The sequence below is a fragment of the Oncorhynchus gorbuscha genome, linkage group LG22 (genome assembly GCF_021184085.1).
Source record: "Oncorhynchus gorbuscha isolate QuinsamMale2020 ecotype Even-year linkage group LG22, OgorEven_v1.0, whole genome shotgun sequence".
Classification (NCBI taxonomy): domain Eukaryota; kingdom Metazoa; phylum Chordata; class Actinopteri; order Salmoniformes; family Salmonidae; genus Oncorhynchus; species Oncorhynchus gorbuscha.
In genome coordinates, this window is record NC_060194.1 from 36,466,958 (window position 1) to 36,489,166 (window position 22,209).

Genomic DNA, 22,209 nt, shown 5'->3' on the forward strand with positions numbered 1-22,209 from the left:
TTGTGGGTCCGGATCCAGACTTACAAAGAGTGCATTCAGCCCTGCATCCTGGGACAGCTTAACGCATCTAAAACAGATTACTTAACCACTAGGTACGGTGGGGTTTCAGGTGTCTGAGTGTGCTGTCCTTTGTTTGTTCCACCATTCACAGAGATTTCAAACAAGCTTGAGACGAGAATGTTTGAAGCAGGGTAGATGGATGGCTGTTCTAGATTAGCTGATCGATGCGTTGATTGAGAAACGTGTGTATGTGTGTGTTCCTTAGTGCCGGGTGCGGCCCCTCGGCAGGTGGAGGTCCGGCCCTTCAACTCCACTGCCCTTAGGGTCACCTGGCGATCTGTGTTGCCAAGGCAACGCCAAGGTCAGATCCGTGGTTACCAGGTGCACTATGCTTGTGTGGAGAGTGGCTCAACACGCAGCCTTCCCCGAATCAAAGACCTGCTATTGGACGACAGCCAGGTGAGGTCATCACCTTCTTATTTTGCTTATTTACATTTTCCGTAAAAAATATTTCATTTGAATATCTTCTCAGCACTCACGTACATATGTACTTTCAAAGATAACATATATATTTGACGGCTGTCACACCTCCGCAGGTCATTGTTCAGTTAAAGTGAAGCAAATAATGTATCTCACTGGGTCTTTGCAGTACACATCACCTCCCACCCAATGTTCCCTCTAAGCTGTGTGCATGTGCAGCACGCAGGGCCCCCAGCACTGCCGGAGCAGAAGAAATATCAGCACGTGCAGAGAAGCACGACATTAAACTGCACTCAACTTTCTATAGTTTTTCCCGTTTAGTTAACACTATAGGCTTCTATTGCATTGACAGGCATGACTCAGGCCGGTGCACCATAACCAATCAGAGCTGCAGTAGGCCTATATGCAAATAGACCATTGCCATATATTGAATTGAACCATTACATTTGAACTGGACTGTTTTACAGCATATGGGGTCGTGATTATTATGCTCTTGTTTTGAGATCAAAGTGAGGGCTGCATGTAGCCATGTGTCCACATTTGGTCATATTATTTACTACTTAGCGAGTTATTAGCCCAGTTATAGCTCATTTATAGTCAGAAATGTGGAAGTGATTGCTTCCTATAAGAGCACAAAACATGAACATTTCTAGACATCTTTGAAAAGCTTTCTTCCTGTCTTAAAGGGGCAGTATTGTATTTTGAGACAGACTTGAATAAGCTAAGAAGCCAATACTGTAGGCAGAGGGTAGCATCATTTCATAGATTCTCTGTAATAATGATATAGGGAATAATAATGCATTTTGTTTTGTAAAGTGGTTTCTTGGCCACTGTTAAAACACTCAATAATAGCAGGTACAACATCAGTGTTCATAGTAAACGTGCACCGGAAGTTGCACAGAATCTTCACAAAATTTGCGCTCAGCAGCCCTGAAATTTGCTCAGTGGTAAAAACAATTGAGGGAGCATTGCCTCCCACTACTCTCCTATTTCCTCCTCCTTTATCTAATCTCTTCTCTCGACTCATTCACTCTCCTCCCTCTCTCTCTCCCCTCCGGGTCTGACCGTGGGATCAGTTTGTGGAGGATGACACTACTGAATATGTGAGTATGGATCATTCTGTCAGTATTAAACTGAACCTACAGTGGTAGTGGTTATGCTGTACATTGCATAAGTAAGCTATGAACTCCTCATTATGAGATGCCTTCTATCTGAGAGACAGTCCGTTTGTAACGTCTCTATGTAAAGTAATCGGACAGAGTGAGTTCATACTATGTGATGGGTAAGTGGAGATAGGGGGAGAAATGGAGGACCAGGGAGGAAGGGAGAGGGAAGAGGAGAGAGAGGTTTATAAGGCTAAGCTGAAAACGTACCTTGTGTGTGTGTGCGACCCTGTAGGAGATGATGGTGGGGGGTCTGAAGCCTGAGATGTGGTACTCTGTGTCTGTGGCGGCTTACACCACTAAAGGGGATGGAACACACAGTAAAGTCAGAGTGGTGCAGACACCGGGGATTGGTAAGCATTGCACACATAAGATCACTAACAAATGCACACACAATACACACACAATATACACACAATTACATATTAGACATACAATATATGAATGTTTCAAAGGCACAATGCCGAACTGACATGTCTGTGCCTCTCCCTCCTCTTCCCTGCAGTGCCTGATGCCCCCTCCCTATCGGTGCGCCCAGGGTCTGAACCCTCCATGGTGGTGAGATGGGGGCCCCCAACTGGGATGTCAGACTCCGGTCCAGGGGCCAAAGGGTCTGAAGTTCAGATCCAGGGTTTTCGTTTACAATTTGGGCTGAAGAATGCAACCCTGGACACTACGGTGGAGTTTTCGGCCAGGGAGCGAATGTACACACTCACAGACGTAATTCCAGGGTTGACTTATGTCGTTACCCTTTCCGCCAAAAGCCGGTCAGGGTACGGAGACGAGGCACGGGAGGAACTCGAGATGCCTGAGTACCCACCCAGGAGTTACCCTCAAATCTCAGAATACATTAACGCCACCTGCTGTTCGCTCCAGTTCTCCTGGCTGCCCCCTGTGCCAAGCGAACGAAACGGTGTGATCACCGAATACACAATAGCTTATCGGGAAGCAGGGGGTCTTAACCCTCTGGGCATTGACCCTCTGGGCATTGACCCTCTGGGCATTGACCCTCTGGGACCCCCTCGCCAGATCACGCTCCCAGCCATTGAGTCCAGCTACACCATTCTGGGCCTGAACCACAACACGGGGTACGAGGTGCAGATGTGTGCCCACACCAGCGTAGGTCCCGGCCCGTTCAGTCCCCCACTGCTGTATCGCACACTGGCCTTCGAGACAGGTAGGGCTGGCCTGGGGCCTGGCACAGGGCTCCAGAGAAATGACCCTATTCACTCTAAACACTGGTCTAGAGTCAGATCTTTTCCATTTTAATCTGAACCTTGAATATCACAGTCCAAAATGCAAAGCTGACTCTGGGCCAGTTATAAGGGTAAACTTTCACCCACAGAGGGGTTGAAAACGAGTCCACTGGAAAAAACTGCAAATCCTAGTCTCTTCCACACACCCACCACCTCCTCCCTCACCTACTCCACACCTACTCCTCACCTCCAAGGAAAACTGACTGAATGCCACATGATTGAATGTATGGAGAACACGCGCTCACACCCACAGGTAAAAGTCAGTAGAAAAGCCAGACTGGTTGTGAACAGTGAGGTAAGTGTTGAGTCCTGGCTCCTTGGCTGACTGAACGAGGCTTTCGTTTAATACACATGGTTTGTTTCTAAAGGTAAAGCTTTCACCTCCTTTTGGATTGACCACCTGTTCCAACCTTTGTTGACATGCTGTTAACATGTTTTGTAGCCCTCACACTCCCCAGTAGGCACTTCACCACGAACCAAACACATTCTTCACTTCTGTTGCTCTCCCTGCATTCTTCACTCTGATCAATCAATCCACCCTCTTCACCACCTCCTACTCTTCCTCCAAACCTTCATCTGCTGTTCCCACTATCACCATGTGTAAAGACCTGCACCTGCCCTCCATCACCGACTAACAGATCTCCAGGGTGGAAGCAGAGGAGTGGAGAGGTTGAATGACCTTGCTCTGACTGTCTAACATCCCCCCCATCCACTTCACAGTGACCCTTGAGAAGAGGGTTGTTTGGCAGTTAAATATTCTGTGTGTTCTGTTCCGGAAATGTACCGGAGCGAATTAGGCAAGAACGAGATAAAGTGGGATTACACAGATTATGTCATCATAAAGAGGAGGATGAACAGGGCACAACGGAGCCAACTGTTCCTATCTCTTCAATTCTATTCACTCTTCTTTGCTACTCAGTGCCCATATATGTACTTCCTGAATAATCTTGAGATGTATGACACCACTGTATAATTCTTCTTAATCTTATTTTAGGAATTAGGATCCTTTGTTATAGAACCTACTAGAATAGGTTGGTAGCTTCTCCACAAAGGGTTAAGGACAGACAAGACATGTGAATGGGGTGGTCTATACTGACACTGACCATGTGTCTGTTTTCCCGTCTTCCAATCAGATGTCCCGAGGAATTTCTCAGTGAACCTGGCGACCAAGACGAGTGTTCTCCTGACCTGGGAGTTCCCTGAGAGCCCCTACCCCTACCACTTCACTGTGAGTGTGTGTGCTTGTGTAAACAACTGTGTGTGTACATATGTATATGTTTTAATGTCAAGTACACGTAAAGTGAAGTGCCTTTCTTGCAAGCTCTAAACCCAACAATGCAACAACCAATGTAGTATTCAAAATATCATGAGAAATAAATCAAAAACATACAAGAAATAAAAACGAGAAGTAAGTAATTTATATACGTTTTATATACGTATATACGTTTCAATATCATATATACAATGGGCAGGGATACTGGAGTGATAGAGGTAGATATGTATAGGGGTAAGGTGACAGGGATACTGGAGTGATAGAGGTAGATATGTATAGGGGTAAGGTGACAGGGATACTGGAGTGATGGAGGTAGATATGTATAGGGGTAAGGTGACAGGGATACTGGAGTGATAGGGGTATATATGTATAGGGGGAAGGAGACAGGGATACTGGAGTGATGGAGGTAGATATGTATAGGGGTAAGGTGACAGGGATACTGGAGTAATAGAGGTAGATATGTATAGGGGTAAGGTGACAGGGATACTGGAGTGATGGAGGTAGATATGTATAGGGGAAGGAGACAGGGATACTGGAGTGATGGAGGTAGATATGTATAGGGGTAAGGTGACAGGGATACTGGAGTGATGGAGGTAGATATGTATAGGGGTAAGGTGACAGGGATACTGGAGTGATGGAGGTAGATATGTATAGGGGTAAGGTGACAGGGATACTGGAGTGATGGAGGTAGATATGTATAGGGGTAAGGTGACAGGGATACTGGAGTGATGGAGGTAGATATGTATAGGGGTAAGGTGACAGGGATACTGGAGTGATGGAGGTAGATATGTATAGGGGTAAGGTGACAGGGATACTGGAGTGATGGAGGTAGATATGTATAGGGGTAAGGTGACAGGGATACTGGAGTGATGGAGGTAGATATGTATAGGGGTAAGGTGACAGGGATACTGGAGTGATGGAGGTAGATATGTATAGGGGTAAGGTGACAGGGATACTGGAGTGATGGAGGTAGATATGTATAGGGGTAAGGTGACAGGGATACTGGAGTGATAGAGGTAGATATGTATAGGGGTAAGGAGACAGGGATACTGGAGTGATGGAGGTAGATATGTATAGGGGTAAGGTGACAGGAATACTAGAGTGATGGAGGTAGATATGTATAGCGGTAAGGTGACTGATACTGGAGTGATAGAGGTAGATATGTATAGGGGTAAGGAGACAGGGATACTGGAGTGATGGAGGTAGATATGTATAGGGGTAAGGTGACAGGGATACTGGAGTGATGGAGGTAGATATGTATAGGGGTAAGGTGACAGGGAAACTGGAGTGATCGGGGTAGATATGTATAGGGGTAAGGTGACAGGGATACTGGAGTGATGGGGGTAGATATGTATAGGGGTAAGGTGACAGGGATACTGGAGTGATGGAGGTAGATATGTATAGGGGTAAGGTGACAGGGATACTGGAGTGATGGAGGTAGATATGTATAGGGGTAAGGTGACAGGGATACTGGAGTGATGGAGGTAGATATGTATAGGGGGAAGGAGACAGGGATACTGGAGTGATGGAGGTAGATATGTATAGGGGGAAGGAGACAGGGATACTGGAGTGATGGAGGTAGATATGTATAGGGGTAAGGTGACAGGGATACTGGAGTGATGGAGGTAGATATGTATAGGGGTAAGGTGACAGGGATACTGGAGTGATGGAGGTAGATATGTATAGGGGTAAGGTGACAGGGATACTGGAGTGATGGAGGTAGATATGTATAGGGGTAAGGTGACAGGGATACTGGAGTGATGGAGGTAGATATGTATAGGGGGAAGGAGACGGGGATACTGGAGTGATGTAGGTAGATATGTATAGGGGGAAGGTGACAGGGATACTGGAGTGATAGAGGTAGATATGTATAGAGTTAAGGAGACAGGGATACTGGAGTGATAGAGGTAGATATGTATAGGGGTAAGGAGACAGGGATACTGGAGTGATGGAGGTAGATATGTATAGGGGTAAGGTGACAGGGATACTGGAGTGATGGAGGTAGATATGTATAGGGGTAAGGTGACAGGGAAACTGGAGTGATCGGGGTAGATATGTATAGGGGTAAGGTGACAGGGATACTGGAGTAATAGAGGTAGATATGTATAGGGGTAAGGTGACAGGGATACTGGAGTGATGGAGGTAGATATGTATAGGGGTAAGGTGACAGGGATACTGGAGTGATGGAGGTAGATATGTATAGGGGTAAGGTGACAGGGATACTGGAGTGATGGAGGTAGATATGTATAGGGGTAAGGTGACAGGGATACTGGAGTGATGGAGGTAGATATGTAGGGGTAAGGTGACAGGGATACTGGAGTGATGGAGGTAGATATGTATAGGGGTAAGGTGACAGGGATACTGGAGTGATGGAGGTAGATATGTATAGGGGTAAGGTGACAGGGATACTGGAGTGATGGAGGTAGATATGTATAGGGGTAAGGTGACAGGGATACTGGAGTGATGGAGGTAGATATGTATAGGGGTAAGGTGACAGGGATACTGGAGTGATGGAGGTAGATATGTATAGGGGTAAGGTGACAGGGATACTGGAGTGATGGAGGTAGATATGTATAGGGGGAAGGAGACAGGGATACTGGAGTGATGGAGGTAGATATGTATAGGGGTAAGGTGACAGGGATACTGGAGTGATGGAGGTAGATATGTATAGGGGGAAGGAGACAGGGATACTGGAGTGATGGAGGTAGATATGTATAGGGGGAAGGAGACAGGGAAACTGGAGTGATGGAGGTAGATATGTATAGGGGTAAGGTGACAGGGATACTGGAGTGATGGAGGTAGATATGTATAGGGGGAAGGAGACAGGGATACTGGAGTGATGGAGGTAGATATGTATAGGGGTAAGGTGACAGGGATACTGGAGTGATAGAGGTAGATATGTATAGAGGTAAGGAGACAGGGATACTGGAGTGATAGAGGTAGATACGTATAGGGGTAAGGTGACAGGGATACTGGAGTGATAGAGGTAGATATGTATAGGGGTAAGGTGACAGGGATACTGGAGTGATGGAGGTAGATATGTATAGGGGTAAGGAGACAGGGATACAGGAGTGATAGAGGTAGATATGTATAGGGGTAAGGTGACAGGGATACAGGAGTGATAGAGGTAGATATGTATAGGGGTAAGGTGACAGGGATACTGGAGTGATGGAGGTAGATATGTATAGGGGTGAGGTGACAGGGATACTGGAGTGATGGAGGTAGATATGTATAGGGGTAAGGTGACAGGGATACTGGAGTGATGGAGGTAGATATGTATAGGGGTAAGGTGACAGGGATACTGGAGTGATGGAGGTAGATATGTATAGGGGTGAGGTGACAGGGATACTGGAGTGATGGAGGTAGATATGTATAGGGGTAAGGTGACAGGGATACAGGAGTGATAGAGGTAGATATGTATAGGGGTGAGGTGACAGGGATACTGGAGTGATGGAGGTAGATATGTATAGGGGTAAGGTGACAGGGATACTGGAGTGATAGAGGTAGATATGTATAGGGGGAAGGAGACAGGGATACTGGAGTGATAGAGGTAGATATGTATAGGGGTAAGGTGACAGGGATACTGGAGTGATAGAGGTAGATATGTATAGGGGTAAGGTGACAGGGATACTGGAGTGATGGAGGTAGATATGTATAGGGGTGAGGTGACTAGGCATCAGGATATATGATAAACAGAGTAGCAGCAGCGTATGTGTGGTGTGTGTGTCAGTATAAATGTATGTGCAAATTAAGTGTGTGTTGGAGTGTGTGTTGGAGTGCCAGTGTGCATGAGTGTGTAGAGTGTAGAGTCCTGTGAGTGTGTAGAGTCCTTTGAGTGAGCATAGTGACTAAAATACAAGGGTCAACTCATATAGTCTGTGTAGCCATTTTGTTAGCTATTTAGCAGTCTTATGGCTTCGGGGCTGTTCAGGAGCCTGTTTCTGTCAGACTTGATGCGGTACCTGTTTGCTGTGCGGAAGCAGTGACAACAGTCTATGGCTTGAAGGGCTAGCGTCTTTAACGATTTTCCGAGCCTTCCTTTCACACCGCCCTCTGTAGCGCCATGCGATCGAGGACGGTGCTGTTGCCATACCAAGCAGTGAAACAGCCAGTCAAGATGCTTTCAATGGTGCAGCTGTAGAAATTTGAGGATCTGGGGGCCAAACCTTTTCAACCTCCTGAGGGGAAAGAGGCGCTGTCCTGCCTTCTTCACGACTGTGTTTGTGGACCATTTTAAGACCTTAGTGGTGTGGATACCGAGGATCTTGAAGCTCTCGACCTGCTCTGAGATCAGTGAGATCACGCAGTCCTCTGGGTCGGTGGAGGCACTCATGCACGGCACGGTGTTGTTATTGTCGAAGCGTGCATAATATGCATTGAGTTCGTCTGGTGGATAGGCATTGTTGGATAGATCACGGCTGGGTCTTCCTTTGTAATCCGTAAGGAACTGTAGCCACTGCGACTTGGTGGGCATCGGATCCTGTGTACGTAATATGATTCCACCTTATTCCTATATTGTCCTTTTGAACGTTTGATGACTCTGCGACGGTCGTAGCGGGACCTCTTGTATTTGTTCCTGTGCTCAGCTGCAGCCTCAGGGTTGTCTGCGAAAGCCCTGTGTCCAGTAGCCCTGTCCTTTATCTTAGCACCAACCTCAGTGTTAATAGAGGGCTTTTGATTGGGGAAGCAGCAAACGTTTAATGTGGGGACAACGTCGCCGATGCATTTCCTAATGTAGCCGGTGACGGAGGTGGTTAGTGCGTTGGATAGCCATTGGGTGTATCTTGTCCGAAAGCCATGTTTCGGAAAAGCAGAGAATATTCCAGTCAAGAGGGTCCTGTTGGTAGCAAATCCACAATCAGAGGTCATCCATCTTATTATCAAGTGACTGTACATTAGCCAGTAGAATGGAGGGAAGAGGTGGTCCGTTTTCCCTTCGCCTTAATGTTGCCAGGCCTCCCCTCTCTTGCCTCTGTAATGCCGGATTTTCCTCTTGCATATCCCGAAAATTGGGTCAGAATTACAGAAAGAGCCCAGGGCAGATGTGTCAAAGTTGAAGTAGAAGCTGGATTTGAGGTAAGTAACTACCGATCTGATGTTCAAGAGTTCTTGTCGGTTGTAAGAAATAGAGGATACATTTAGTAAAAATAAGTCAAAATAAACGACTAAAGAATCACAAAATAGAAAAGTTGGGTTGGAGCTCGCAAAATGGCGACCATTAAGGACGGCGCTATCTTATTATGTGTGTGTATATGTGTGATCTTAGCCGTCAGAAATACCCTCCCCTACCCTATTCCTCTCAGGTGGAGTATAACCGCCAGAAGATGGAGGTGGATGCCAAGCTGAGAAAAGCAGTGATCCCCAATTTGCAGCCAGATACCGACTATGACTTCAAGATCACCTCCTCTGAGGGCAATATGGGCGGGTTGAGGCACCGCATCCACGCCAAGACCTCTCCACCAATTGCCATCCGCCGTCCGGAGATTGACCACAGCCGTGACACGGAGACCACCATCACCATAATCCTGCCCTCGCTGGAGAATCGCATCCCTGTCAAGTAAGGGCTAGCCACAATATGAATTGTTTGGAAAATTCCAGAAAAATATGTCATGGCTTTAGAAGCTTCTGATAGGCTAATTGACATCATCTGAGTCATTTGGAGGTTTACCTGTGGATGGCCTACCTTCAAGGCCTACCTTCAAACTCAGTCCCTCTTTGCTTGACATAATGGGAAAATCAAAAGAAACCAGCCAAAAATGTGAGACTTTGTGAATATGCTGAAGGAAACAGGTAAAAAACTATCTGTATCCACAGTAAAACGAGTCCTATATCGACATAACCTGAAAGGCCGCTCAGCAAGGAAGAAGACACTGCTCCAAACCCGCCATAAAAAAGCCAGACTACGGTTTGCAACTGCACATGTGGACAAAGATGGTACTTTTTGGAGAAATGTCCTCTGGTCTGATGAAACATAAATAGAACTGTTTGGCCAAAATGACCATCATGTTTTGAGGAAAAAGTGGAAGGCTTGCAAACCAAAGGACACCATCCCAACTGTGAAGTGGGTGTTCAAAATGGACAATGACCACAAGTATACTTCCAAACTTGTGACAAAATGGCTTAAGAACAACAAAGTCAAGGTATAGGAGTGGCCGTCACAAAGCCCTGACCTCAATCCCATAGAACATTTGTGGGCAGAACTGAAAAAGCGTATGCGAGCAAGGAGGCCTACAAACCTGACTCAGTTACACCAGCACTGTCAGGAGGAATGAGGAATGGGCCAAAATAAATAAGAGGAAATAAATAATTCTCTCTACTATTATTCTGACATTTCACATTCTTAAAATAAAGTGTAGATCCTAACTGACCTAATACAGAGATTTTTGTTCAAATTAAATGTCAGGAATTGTGAAAAACCGAGTTTAAATGTATTTGGCTAAGGTGTATGTAAACTTCCGACTTCAACTCTGCTAGTAAACTGCCACAGAAAAGTTGACAACCTGACAATCTGGTTGTTCCTCTGTCCTGTAGGAACCTGTATGTGGTGGTAGTTCCTCTGAGGAGGGCGAGGGGGGTCATTAGACATCTCAAGAGCCCAGACGAGATGGACTTGGAGGAGGTGAGAGCTATGGCAACCTATCTGGGAACACATGAACTGGCTCGTCTGGCCGTTCTCCTCTCTCTGAGAACCTTTGCTCTCTCACATTTTATCATGTGGTTTCTTAATGTTTACATTTAAAAAATGCATCATTAACACCACCTCTAACTCTCTCGCTCCCTCTCTCTCCCTCTATCCATCTCTCTCTCTCCTTCACTCTCTCTCTCTCTCCATCTTTCCCTCCCTCTCTCGCCCTCCCTCTCTCTTCATCTCGCTATCTCTCTCTCACACTATCTATCTCATTCCCTCTCTCTCTTTCCTTCCCTCTCTCTCCATCTCTCTGTCTCCCTCTCTCTCCCTCTACCTGACTCCCTCCCTCTCCTCCCTCTCCTCTCTTGCTCTCTCTCTCCCTATCACCCCATATGTCTCTCTCACACTCTCTATCTATCCCTCTCTCCATCTCTCTCTATCCCACTTTCTCCATGTCTCCCTCTCTCTCCATCTGTCTCCCTCTCTCCACCTATCTGTCTCTCTCTCTCTCTCTCTCTCTCTCTCTCTCGCTGTCTCCCTCTCTCGCCATCTCTCTCCCTCCCTCTCTTTCTCTCTCTCTCCCTCCCCCTCTCTCCATATTTTCCCTCCCTCCCTCCCTACCTCCCTCCCTCCATTCATCCATCCATCCATCCATCCATCTCTCTCTCTCTCTCTCTCTCTCTCTCTCTCTCTCTCTCTCTCTCTCTCTCTCTCTCTCTCTCTCTCTCTCTCTCTCTCTCACTCTCACTCTCACTCTCTCACTCTCTCGCTCTCTATCTCTCTCATTCCCTCTCTCTATCTCTCCTTCCCTCTCTCTCATCTCTTTTTCCCTCTCTCCCCCTCCCTCCCTCCCTCCCTCTCTCCATCTCTCGCCCTCCCTCTTTCTCTCTCTCCATCTCTCTCCCTCACGCTATCTCTCTCCTTCCCTCTCTCTCAATCTCTCTGTCTCCCTCTCTCTCATCCCTCTCTCTATCTCACTCCCTCCTTCTCATCCCTCTCCTCTCTCGCTCTCTCTCCCCCCATATCTCTCTCTCTCTCACTCTCTATCTATCCCTCCCTCTCTCCATCTTTCTCTCTATCTCTCTCTGTCTCCCTCTCTCTGCCTCTCTCTGTCTCCCTCTCTCTGCCTCTCTCTGTCTCCCTCTCTCTGCCTATCTCTGTCTCCTTCTCTCTGCCTCTCTCTGTCTCCCTCTCTCTCCATCTCTCTGTCTCCCTCTCTCTCAATCTCTCTGTCTCCCAGTTGTTGAAGGACAGCAGTCAGAGACAGAGGGGATCTAGACAGCAGAAACAGGTAGACCTGCGCAGAGCCTACATCTCAGCCCTCTTCACCCCTGCTACTCTGCCAGCCTTCTTCACTCTGGGGGACCAGCTGGACTATGGAGGCTTTGAGAACCGCGCTCTAGAACCAGGACAGGAGTACGTGTTCTTCATCTTGGCAGAACTCAATGGCACCACAGTGGTACGGGCCAATTATGTTTGTTTTTGTGTGATGGTGTATACACTCTTAGAAAAGAAAGGTGCTATCTAGAACCTAAAAGGGTTCTTCGGCTGTCCCCGCAAGAGAACCCTTTGAAGAACCCTTTTTGGTACCAGGTAGAACTCTATTTGGTTCCATGTAGAACCCTTGGGTCAGCCGAAGAACCCTTTTGGAACCCTTTTTTCTAAGAGTATGTATTGTAGGACGGTGTGTATCCCTCTCACGTAGTCTTCTCTGTCATTCTCAAGTGACATTGCAATACTTTTAAGACAATTAAATGAATGAAAATTAGGTTAATTTCCCCTGGCTAGCCCTTGCTGTGATATGTATTCCTCACTCACTGTGCTCTTTGTTTGTGTATTGTAGAAGATGTATGCGGACAGTCCGTACACAGAGCCAGTGATCGCTCCGGACTCAGACCCCCAGCCCCTGGATGCGGGGGATGGTCTGATCTGGGTGGTGGGACCCGTCCTGGCCGTAGTCTTCATCATCTGCATCGTCATCGCCATCCTGCTCTACAAGAAGTGAGTGAGACCCAAAGGGAGCACTGAACTTACAGCGATTTTATAGCTAACACGTATAACTACAGTATCTATCCATAACTAGCTAACTAGCTAACATGCTATAACCAGCTTTCATGCTAACTATTTAAATAGCTAACATGCTATAAGTAGCTAACATGCTAACACTCTATAACCAGCTTACATGCTAATAACATTATAATGTTATAAATAGCTAACATGCTATAAGTAGTTAACATGCTAACACTCTATAACCAGCTTACATGCTAATAACATTATAATGTTATAAATAGCTGACATGCTATAAGTAGCTAACATGCTAACACTCTATAACCAGCTTACATGCTAATTACATTATAATGTTATAAACAGCTAACATGCTATAAGTAGCTAACATGCTAATGTTATAAGTAGCTAACATACGAATATGCTATAGCTAACATGCTAACATGCTAAGCACATACGGTGCTAGCCCACTATAACCATTGAAATGTAGCTACCTCAGCTTACACAGTATACTGGCATAACAGGCAAAGATACAAAAAGCAGCATTGTAAGGAATGACTGCTAGCCTGACCATGCTGAAAAGACGTGTCATCCACAGAAAGCCAGCCATTTTGAATATAAATGTATCAAATAGATTTTTCTCTCTGTCTCTCCCTCTGTCCCTCTCCTCCTCCTTTCATTATTCATTCCCTCGCTCGCTCCTGATTCCGAAGCAACAAGCCAGACAGGTGAGTGTCGGTCATACTAAACAGTTGTCTTGATCTCAAAGGACAGATGATGCAGGGCAAAATCTAATGCTTAAATCGCAGTGCAATATATGTCTAACTTGTGTTCATTGAGAAAATAGATTGTGATGAATACTGTTAGACAGTCATGAACTCTAACCTCTCTACTCTCTCTGGTGTGTTGCTTGTCTGGTGTGTGTCCCGCTCCTTCCGTCTCCCTGGCCCCTGATCAGTAAGAGGAAGGACTCCGAGCCAGGCACCAAGAGCCTTCTGTGTAATGCTGAGATGATGGCCCACCACCCCACAGACCCTGTTGAGATGAGACGCATCAACTTCCAGACCCCTGGTATGTATTGTACACACACACACACACACACACACACACACACACACACACACACACACACACACACACACACACACACACACACACACACACACACACACACACACACTCACACTCACTCACTCACTCACTCACTCACTCACTCACTCACTCACTCACCCACCCACCCACCCACCCACCCACCCACCCACCCACCCACCCACACACACACACACACACACACACACACACACACACACACACACACATTCTTCGATAACACATTCTTTCTTGAAAAAAGAAAAACACTTTTTACATCAGCAGCTGTCACAGAGTGCTTATACAGAAACCCCTCCTAAAACAACAAAGACCTCAAAGAGCAAGCAATGCAGAAGGACAGTGGCTCGGAAAAAGAGAGAGAGAGAATAGTCCACAAAGATCTCCCCAACCACATGGAGGGCGCAAAACGGAAAAGGAAGATCACATCAGTGAAAAAATCCTGGCATTACGTGAGGCACCCCTCTTCGGGTGGTAATGGGAGAGCGTGAGCAACCCAGTAACTCAGCCCCTATAATGGGGTCAGAGGCAGAGAATCCCAGTAGAGAGAGAAGCAGGCCAGGCAGAGACAGCAAGGGTGGATCATCACTCCAGTGCCTTGTCGTTCACCATCACACCCCTGGGACAGACTACATTCAATCATAGGACCTACTGAAGACATCAAATTAAATGTTATTGGTCACATGCACATATTTAGCAGATATTATTGCAGGTTTAGTGAAATGCTTGTGTTCACAACAATACACACAAATCTAAAAGTAAAAGAATGGAATTAAGAAATATATAAATATTAGGACAAGCTATGTCGGAGTGGCATTGACTAAAATACAGTGGAATAGAATACAGTATATACATATGAGATGAGTAAAGCAGTATGTAAACATTATTAAAGTGACTAGTGTTTCATTATTCAAGTGGCCAGTGATTCCATGTCTATGTATATGGGGCAGCAGCCTCTAAAGTGCAGGGTTACGTAACCGGGTGGAAGCCGGTTGGTGATGGTTATTTAACAGTCTGGCCTTGAAATAGAAGCTATTTTTCAGTCTCTCAATTCCAGCATTGATGCACCTGTACTGACCTCGTCTTCAAATCAAAATCAAATGTATTTGTCACATACACATGGTTAGCAGATGTTAATGCGAGTGTAGCGAAATGCTTGTGCTTCTAGTTCCGACAATGCAGTAATAACCAACAAGTAATCTAACCTAACAATTCCACAACTACTACCTTATACACACAAGTATAAAGGGATAAAGAATATGTACATAAGGATATATGAATGAGTGATGGTACAGAATGGCATAGGCAAGATGCAGTAGATGGTATCGAGTACAGTATATACATATGAGATGAGTAATGTAGGGTATATAAACAAAGTGGCATAGTTTAAAGTGGCTAGTGATATATTTTTACATCAATTCCCGTCAATTTCCATTATTAAGGTGGCTGGAGTTGAGTCAGTATGTTGGCAGCAGCCACTCAATGTTAGTGGTGGCTGTTTAACAGTCTGATGGCCTTGAGATAGAAGCTGTTTTTCAGTCTCTGTCCCCGCTTTGATGCACCTGTACTGACCTCACCTTCTGGATGATAGCGGGGTGAACAGGCAGTGGCTTGGGTGGTTGATGTCCTTGATGATTTTTTGGCCTTCCTGTGACATCGGGTGCTGTAGGTGTCATGGAGGGCAGGTAGTTTGCCCACGGTGATGCGTTGTGGAGAACCTTGCTGTTGAGGTCGGTGCAGTTGCCGTACCAGGCTATGATACAGGCCAACAAGATGCTCTCGATTGTGCATCTGTAAACGTTTGTCAGGATTTTGGGTGACAAGCCAAATTTCTTCAGCCTCCTGATATTGATGAGGCGCTGTTCCGCCTTCTTCACCACACTGCCTGTGTGGGTGGACCATTTCAGTTTGCCTGTGATGTGTACGCCCAGGAACGTAAAACTTTCCACCTTATCCACTGCTGTCCCTTCAATGTGGATAGGGGGGTGCTCCCTCTGCTGTTTCCTGAAGTCTAAGATCATCTCCTTTGTTTTGTTGACGTTGAGTGAGACATTGTTTTCCTTACACCACACTCCGAGGGCCCTCACCTCCTCCCTGTAGGCGGTCTCGTCATTGTTGGTAATAAAGTCCACTACTGTTATGTCGTCTGCAAACTTGATGATTGAGTTGGAGGTGTGCATGGACACGCAGTCGTGGGTGAACAGCGAGTACAGGAGAGGGCTGAGCACACACCCTTGTGGGGCCCCAGTTTTGAGGGTCAGCGAAGTGGAGATGTTGTTTCCTACTTTCACCACCTAGGGGCGGCCCGTCAGAAAGTCCAGGACCCAGTTGTACAGGGAGGGGTTGAGACCCAGGGCCTCCAGCTTGATGATGAGCTTGGAGGGTACTATGGTGTTGAATGCTGAGCTGTAGTCAATGAACAGCATTCTTATATAGGTATTCCTTTTGTCCAGATGGGGATAGGGCAGTGTGCAGTGAGATGGCGATTACGTCATCTGTGGACCTGTTGGGGCGGTATGCAAACTGAAGTGGGTCTAGACTGGCCGGTATGCTTTGAGGACGCGGCTAGGGATGCCGTCTGGGCCAGCAGCCCTGCGAGGGTTAACACATTTAAATATTTGACTCACGTCAGCCACAGAGAAGGAGAGGGGCACAGTTATTGTTAGCGGGCTGTGACAGTGGGACTGTATTGTCCTCAAAGTGGGCAAAGAAGGTGTTTAGTTTGTCTGGAGGTGTTTAGTTTGTCTCTTTGTTTCTTGGGACCGAGAACTAGCATCTTTGTTTTGACTGAGTTTGAAAGTAAAAACAAATCTGCAATCCACGTTCTTATGTCTGAAACACAGGCTTCCGTGGTAAGCAATTTTGGGGCTTCACCATGTTTCATCGAAATATACAGCTGTGTGTCGTCTGCACAGCAGTGAAAGTTTCCGAATGACATCACCAAGAGTTAATATACAGTTGAAGTAGAACGTTCACATACACTTTAGCCAACTACATTTAAACTCAATTTTTTACAATTCCTGACATTTAATCCTAGTAAAAATTCCCTGTCTTAGGTCAGTTAGGATCACCACTTGATTTTAAGAAGGTTAAATATCAGAATAATAGTAGAGAGAATGATTTATTTCAGCTTTTATTTCTTTCACCACATTCCCAGTGGGTCAGAAGTTTACATACACTCAATTTGTATTTGGTACCATTGCCTTATTGTTTAACTTGGGTCAAATGTTTTGGGTCACCTTCCACAAGCTTCCCACAATAAGTTGGGTGAATTTTGGCCCTTTCCTCCTGACAGAGCTGGTGTAACTGAGACAGGTTTGTAGGCCTCCTTGCTCGCACACACTTTTTCAGTTCTGCCCACAAATTTTCTACAGGATTGAGGTCAGAGCTTTGTGATGGCCACTCCAATACAATTTTTCCACAACTTTGGAAGTATGCTTGGCGTCATTGTCTGTTTGGAAGACCTTCACATACGACCAAGCTTTAACTTCCTGACTGATGGCTTGAGATTTTGCTTCAATATATCCACATAATTTTCATGCCTCATGATTCCATCTATTTTGTGAAGTGCACCAGTCCCTCCTGCAGCAAAGCACCCCCACAACATGATGCTGCTACCCCCGTGCTTCACTGTTGGGATGGTGTACTTTGGCTTGCAAGCCTCTCTTTTTCCTCCAAACATAACGATGGTCATTATGGCCAAACAGTTTTATTTTTGTTTCAACAGACCAGAGGACATTTGTCCAAAATTACGATCTTTGTCCCCATGTGCAGTTGCAAACCGCAGTCAGGCTTTTTAATGGCGGGTTTGGAGCAGTGGCTTCTTCCTTGCTGAGTGGCCTTTCAGGTTATGTCGATAGAGGACTTGTTTTTCTGTGGATATAGATAGTTTCCTCCAGCATCTTTACAAGGTCCTTTGCTGTTGTTCTGGGATTGATTTGCACTTTTGTATGTTCATCTCTAGGAGACAGACCGCATCTCCTTCCTGAGCGGTATGACAGCTGCGTGGTCCCATGGTGATTATAGTTGCGTACTATTGTTTGTACAGATGAACGTGGTACATGAGCATTTGAAAATTGCTCACAAGGATAACCAGACTTGTGGAGGTCTACAACTTGTGGAGGTCTTGGCTGATTTATTTTGATTTTCCCATGATGTCAAACAAAGAGGCACTGAGTTTGAAGTTAGGCCTTGAAATACAACTATAGCTAAACCCCCAATTGACTCAGATAATGTCAATTGGCCTATCAGAAGCTTCTAAAGCCATGACATACTTTTCTGGAATTTCCCAAGCTGTTTAAAGGCACAGTTAACTTAGTGTATGTAAACTTCTGACCCACTGGAATTGTGATACAGTGAATTATAAGTGCAATAATCTGTCTGTAATTAATTGTTGGAAAAATGACTTGTATCATGCACAAAGTAGATGTCCTACCCGACTTGCCAAAACTATAGTTTGTTACTAACAAGAAATTTGTAGAGTCGTTGAAAAACGAGTTTTAATGACTCCAACCTAAGTGTATGTAAACTTCCGACTTCCACTGTATATTTAGTTAGAACTATAGTGGTCCTAGAACAGAATCTTAAGGATCACCAAAACGTACCACTAATTTGTCAGATGACAAACTATCCACAGGGACGAATTGATAACTTTCAGACAGATAAGATCTAAACCAGGCAAGAACTTGTAGACCAATTAGGGCAATAGAGAACATGTACCACAGCAAACACACCAATAAGGGTCATGTTTATAATACTCTAAAGCTTCTACCAAGATCTCATTTCAAAATTGCTGTCTTCCAGGTTAGTATAGTTAGATGAGTCATAACTGTGTGACTGGCGGCATGGCACGGCCAAAACCCTGTAACCGTCTGCCCATAGTCCATCTGGCAGGCTCTAGATGACCATGCCAGAGAGGACGGAGGTGTCAACACAGTCACAACTTAAAACAAGTCCATAACCTAGTCGTTCTTGAAAAGATGAAAGGTCAGAGTTAGCTAATAGAATCATATTTCTGGATAGAAAACGTGGCACATGTATTCCGTTCTTCCCTGCGTTGCCAGATAGAGCTGACCCACTGCACCTCCAGCTGCTCTGGTGTTAAATCTCACAGCTATGCTTCCACCACTTTGTGCACTTCCTGTGTGTAACAAGGAACTGAACCCCCCTCCCCTCCACACACAGAAGGAACTGTAGATAAAAATGCAGAGGATATTATTATGTAAAATATATATATAAAATTAAAATATACTCCTTGCTGTCCCCAGTCCACCTGGCCGTGCTGCTGCTCCAGTTTCAACTGTTCTGCCTTATTATTATTCGACCATGCTGGTCATTTATGAACATTTGAACATCTTGGCCATGTTCTGTTATAATCTCCACCCGGCACAGCCAGAAGAGGACCGGCCACCCCACATAGCCTGGTTCCTCTCTAGGTTTCTTCCTAGGTTTTGGCCTTTCTAGGGAGTTTTTCCTAGCCACCGTGCTTCTACACTTGCATTGCTTGCTGTTTGGGGTTTTAGGCTGGGTTTCTGTACAGCACTTTGAGATATCAGCCGATGTACGAAGGGCTATATAAATAAATTTGTTTGATTTGATATTGTATAATTTGGATATTGTGGCAAATAGCTGAACAAGTAATTCATTTTTCACAGGTGTTGCTTAACCAATGTACTCATCTGTTTGATATTTGGTGTCACAGCTTGTTTTCTTACAAATAGACCTATTTTTTACAACATTGCTCATGGTGCATTGAGAAAACATGTTCAGGTGTCCAGAACCGTGGAAAATGTACTTTGGTACCTAGCACAAAATTGATTATATTTTATAGCACTCCGCCCTAGATCTTACAATTCTTGACGAAGGGCTAACACTTGTCCTCCACACCATTTACCTGTGTGTGTGTGTGTGTGTGTGTGTGTGTGTGTGTGTGTGTGTGTGTGTGTGTGTGTGTGTGTGTGTGTGTGTGTGTGTGTGTGTGTGTGTGTGTGTGTGTGTGTGTGTGTGTGTGTGTGTGTGTGTGTGTGTGTGTGTGTGTGGAGAGGCTCAGGGTGCCGTTCTGACTAATTAACTCTGTCTTTGTTTGTTTGTTTTGTTTGTCTCCGAGTCGTCGCTCGCGCTCCTAATTACACAGAAAAGCTATTTTCACATCAAAGGCAAACACTTTACAAACCAACCAAATCGGAGACTTTGCACCTTAAGTTGATCAATACGTTTCGTATGTTGTTTTTTTGCTCTGTAATTGTCTTTTGACATCTACCAAAGAACCAGTAATGAATCATATGTAATGACAGAGAGGCGTGTGTAGGTGTACTCTACATGAAGACATATGTGCTTCCAGGGCTTATGCCTCTGTAAGATTTAGTTTAATGGGATAACGCGGTCTTGAACCATACTGGCCACCTGCGTTAGAAACCCACTTGGTCACACAGTGAGCCCTCATGACCTCTGACCTCTGCCCTTTAACCCTTGTCCTTGTCCTTTAGGTATGATGAGCCACCCTCCCATTCCCATCACAGAGCTGGCTGAACACACAGAGATACTCAAGGCCAATGATAGCCTGCGTCTGTCTCAGGAGTACGAGGTGAGAGCGACAGCATGGAGGATGGATGAACATGAGTCCTAGGACCTGGTTTTCTACTCAAGGATGTGTACCAGTTGCCCCTTGCAAACTGAAATGGCATCCTGTCCTAGACTCCTATAAATGAGGAGAAAATATTGCAACGTTTTTTTCCATCCTTTAACTCTTCATCTCTGTTTCCTGGTCCTCTCAGTCCTATTGACCCTGGTCAGCAGTTCACCTGGGAGCCTAACCCCAACCTTTTACCTCTCTGTGTTGTAGTCTATTGACCCTGGTTAGCAGTTCACCTGGGAGCCTAACCCCAACCTTTTACCTCTCTGTGTTGTAGTCTATTGACCCTGGTCAGCAGTTCACCTGGGAGCCTAACCCCAACCTTTTACCTCTCTGTGTTGTAGTCTATTGACCCTGGTCAGCAGTTCACCTGTGAGTCTAACCCCAACCTTTTACCTCTCTGTGTTGTAGTCTATTGACCCTGGTCAGCAGTTCACTTGGGAGCCTAACCCCAACCTTTTACCTCTGTGTTGTAGTCTATTGACCCTGGTCAGCAGTTCACCTGGGAGCCTAACCCCAACCTTTTACCTCTCTGTGTTGTAGTCTATTGACCCTGGTCAGCAGTTCACCTGGGAGCCTAACCCCAACCTTTTACCTCTCTGTGTTGTAGTCTATTGACCCTGGTCAGCAGTTCACCTGGGAGCCTAACCCCAACCTTTTACCTCTCTGTGTTGTAGTCTATTGACCCTGGTCAGCAGTTCACCTGTGAGCCTAACCCCAACCTTTTACCTCTCTGTGTTGTAGTCTATTGACCCTGGTCAGCAGTTCACCTGGGAGCCTAACCCCAACCTTTTACCTCTCTGTGTTGTAGTCTATTGACCCTGGTCAGCAGTTCACCTGTGAGCCTAACCCCAACCTTTTACCTCTCTGTGTTGTAGTCTATTGACCCTGGTCAGCAGTTCACCTGTGAGCCTAACCCCAACCTTTTACCTCTCTGTGTTGTAGTCCATCGACCCCAGTCAGCAGTTCACCTGGGAGCACTCCAACCTGGAGGTGAACAAGCCCAAGAACCGCTATGCTAACGTCATCGCCTATGACCACACCCGCGTCGTCCTCGCCCCCATAGAAGGTTCAAGTCCAGGTACAGCTTATGAGATGTTGGCCTCACTTGTAAAGACAAGAAATCATTGTACAGTGAATGACACCCTTCCTCTTGTCCAGGTAGATGTCAAATACTGGATGGATTCAATTGAGATTGTAGTGGTGGTTGCAGGGACCCAGATAAAGTCTATAGTCCTGAACTAAGACATTTTCAATGACGTCAATCGAACTTAACAACTCTCCTCTTCCCTCCACATTCTCTTCCTCCATATGCAGGTATCCTAGGCAGTGACTACATCAATGCTAACTACATAGACGGCTACAGGAAGCAGAATGCCTACATCGCCACACAGGGCCCGCTGGCAGAGACATTCGGGGACTTCTGGAGGATGGTGTGGGAACAGAGAGCAGCCTCTGTGGTCATGATGACCAGACTGGAGGAGAAGTCACGGGTGAGATGGGACAGAGACAGGAGAAGGCAACACTCATCCACTCACTGACATTATCTACTGTAGGGCAACACTCATCCACTAGGTGTTATCTACACTCTTAGAAAAAAGGGTTATTCGTTTGTCCCAATAGGAGAACCATTTTTGGTTCTAGGTAGATCCCTTTTGTGGTGAAAA

At 45.8% G+C, this 22,209-nt stretch overlaps 2 protein-coding genes across 12 annotated transcripts in view; both read left to right on the forward strand.

Moving 5' to 3' along the window:
• LOC124010182 (receptor-type tyrosine-protein phosphatase S-like) overlaps positions 1 to 22,209 on the forward strand; it is a 162,925-nt gene that overhangs the window by 128,968 nt on the left and 11,748 nt on the right. For 10 of the 11 annotated variants that reach the window (XM_046322575.1, XM_046322576.1, XM_046322574.1 and 7 more), the window contains 10 exons: positions 4,033 to 4,127; positions 9,476 to 9,729; positions 10,704 to 10,791; positions 12,041 to 12,259; positions 12,644 to 12,801; positions 13,518 to 13,532; positions 13,763 to 13,875; positions 20,397 to 20,494; positions 21,488 to 21,623; positions 21,860 to 22,035. In XM_046322575.1, the coding sequence (XP_046178531.1) occupies positions 4,033 to 4,127; positions 9,476 to 9,729; positions 10,704 to 10,791; positions 12,041 to 12,259; positions 12,644 to 12,801; positions 13,518 to 13,532; positions 13,763 to 13,875; positions 20,397 to 20,494; positions 21,488 to 21,623; positions 21,860 to 22,035 (1,352 nt within the window). The remainder of the gene's footprint in view (positions 1 to 4,032; positions 4,128 to 9,475; positions 9,730 to 10,703; positions 10,792 to 12,040; positions 12,260 to 12,643; positions 12,802 to 13,517; positions 13,533 to 13,762; positions 13,876 to 20,396; positions 20,495 to 21,487; positions 21,624 to 21,859; positions 22,036 to 22,209) is intronic. The other variant, XM_046322580.1, reaches the window with a different exon arrangement.
• LOC124010184 (receptor-type tyrosine-protein phosphatase S-like) lies at positions 162 to 3,122 on the forward strand. Its single transcript, XM_046322585.1, has 4 exons — positions 162 to 459; positions 1,557 to 1,583; positions 1,879 to 1,996; positions 2,149 to 3,122. The coding sequence occupies exons 3-4, from the start codon at positions 1,882 to 1,884 to the stop codon at positions 2,910 to 2,912; spliced, it is 879 nt and encodes a 292-aa protein (XP_046178541.1). The 5' UTR covers positions 162 to 459; positions 1,557 to 1,583; positions 1,879 to 1,881; the 3' UTR covers positions 2,913 to 3,122.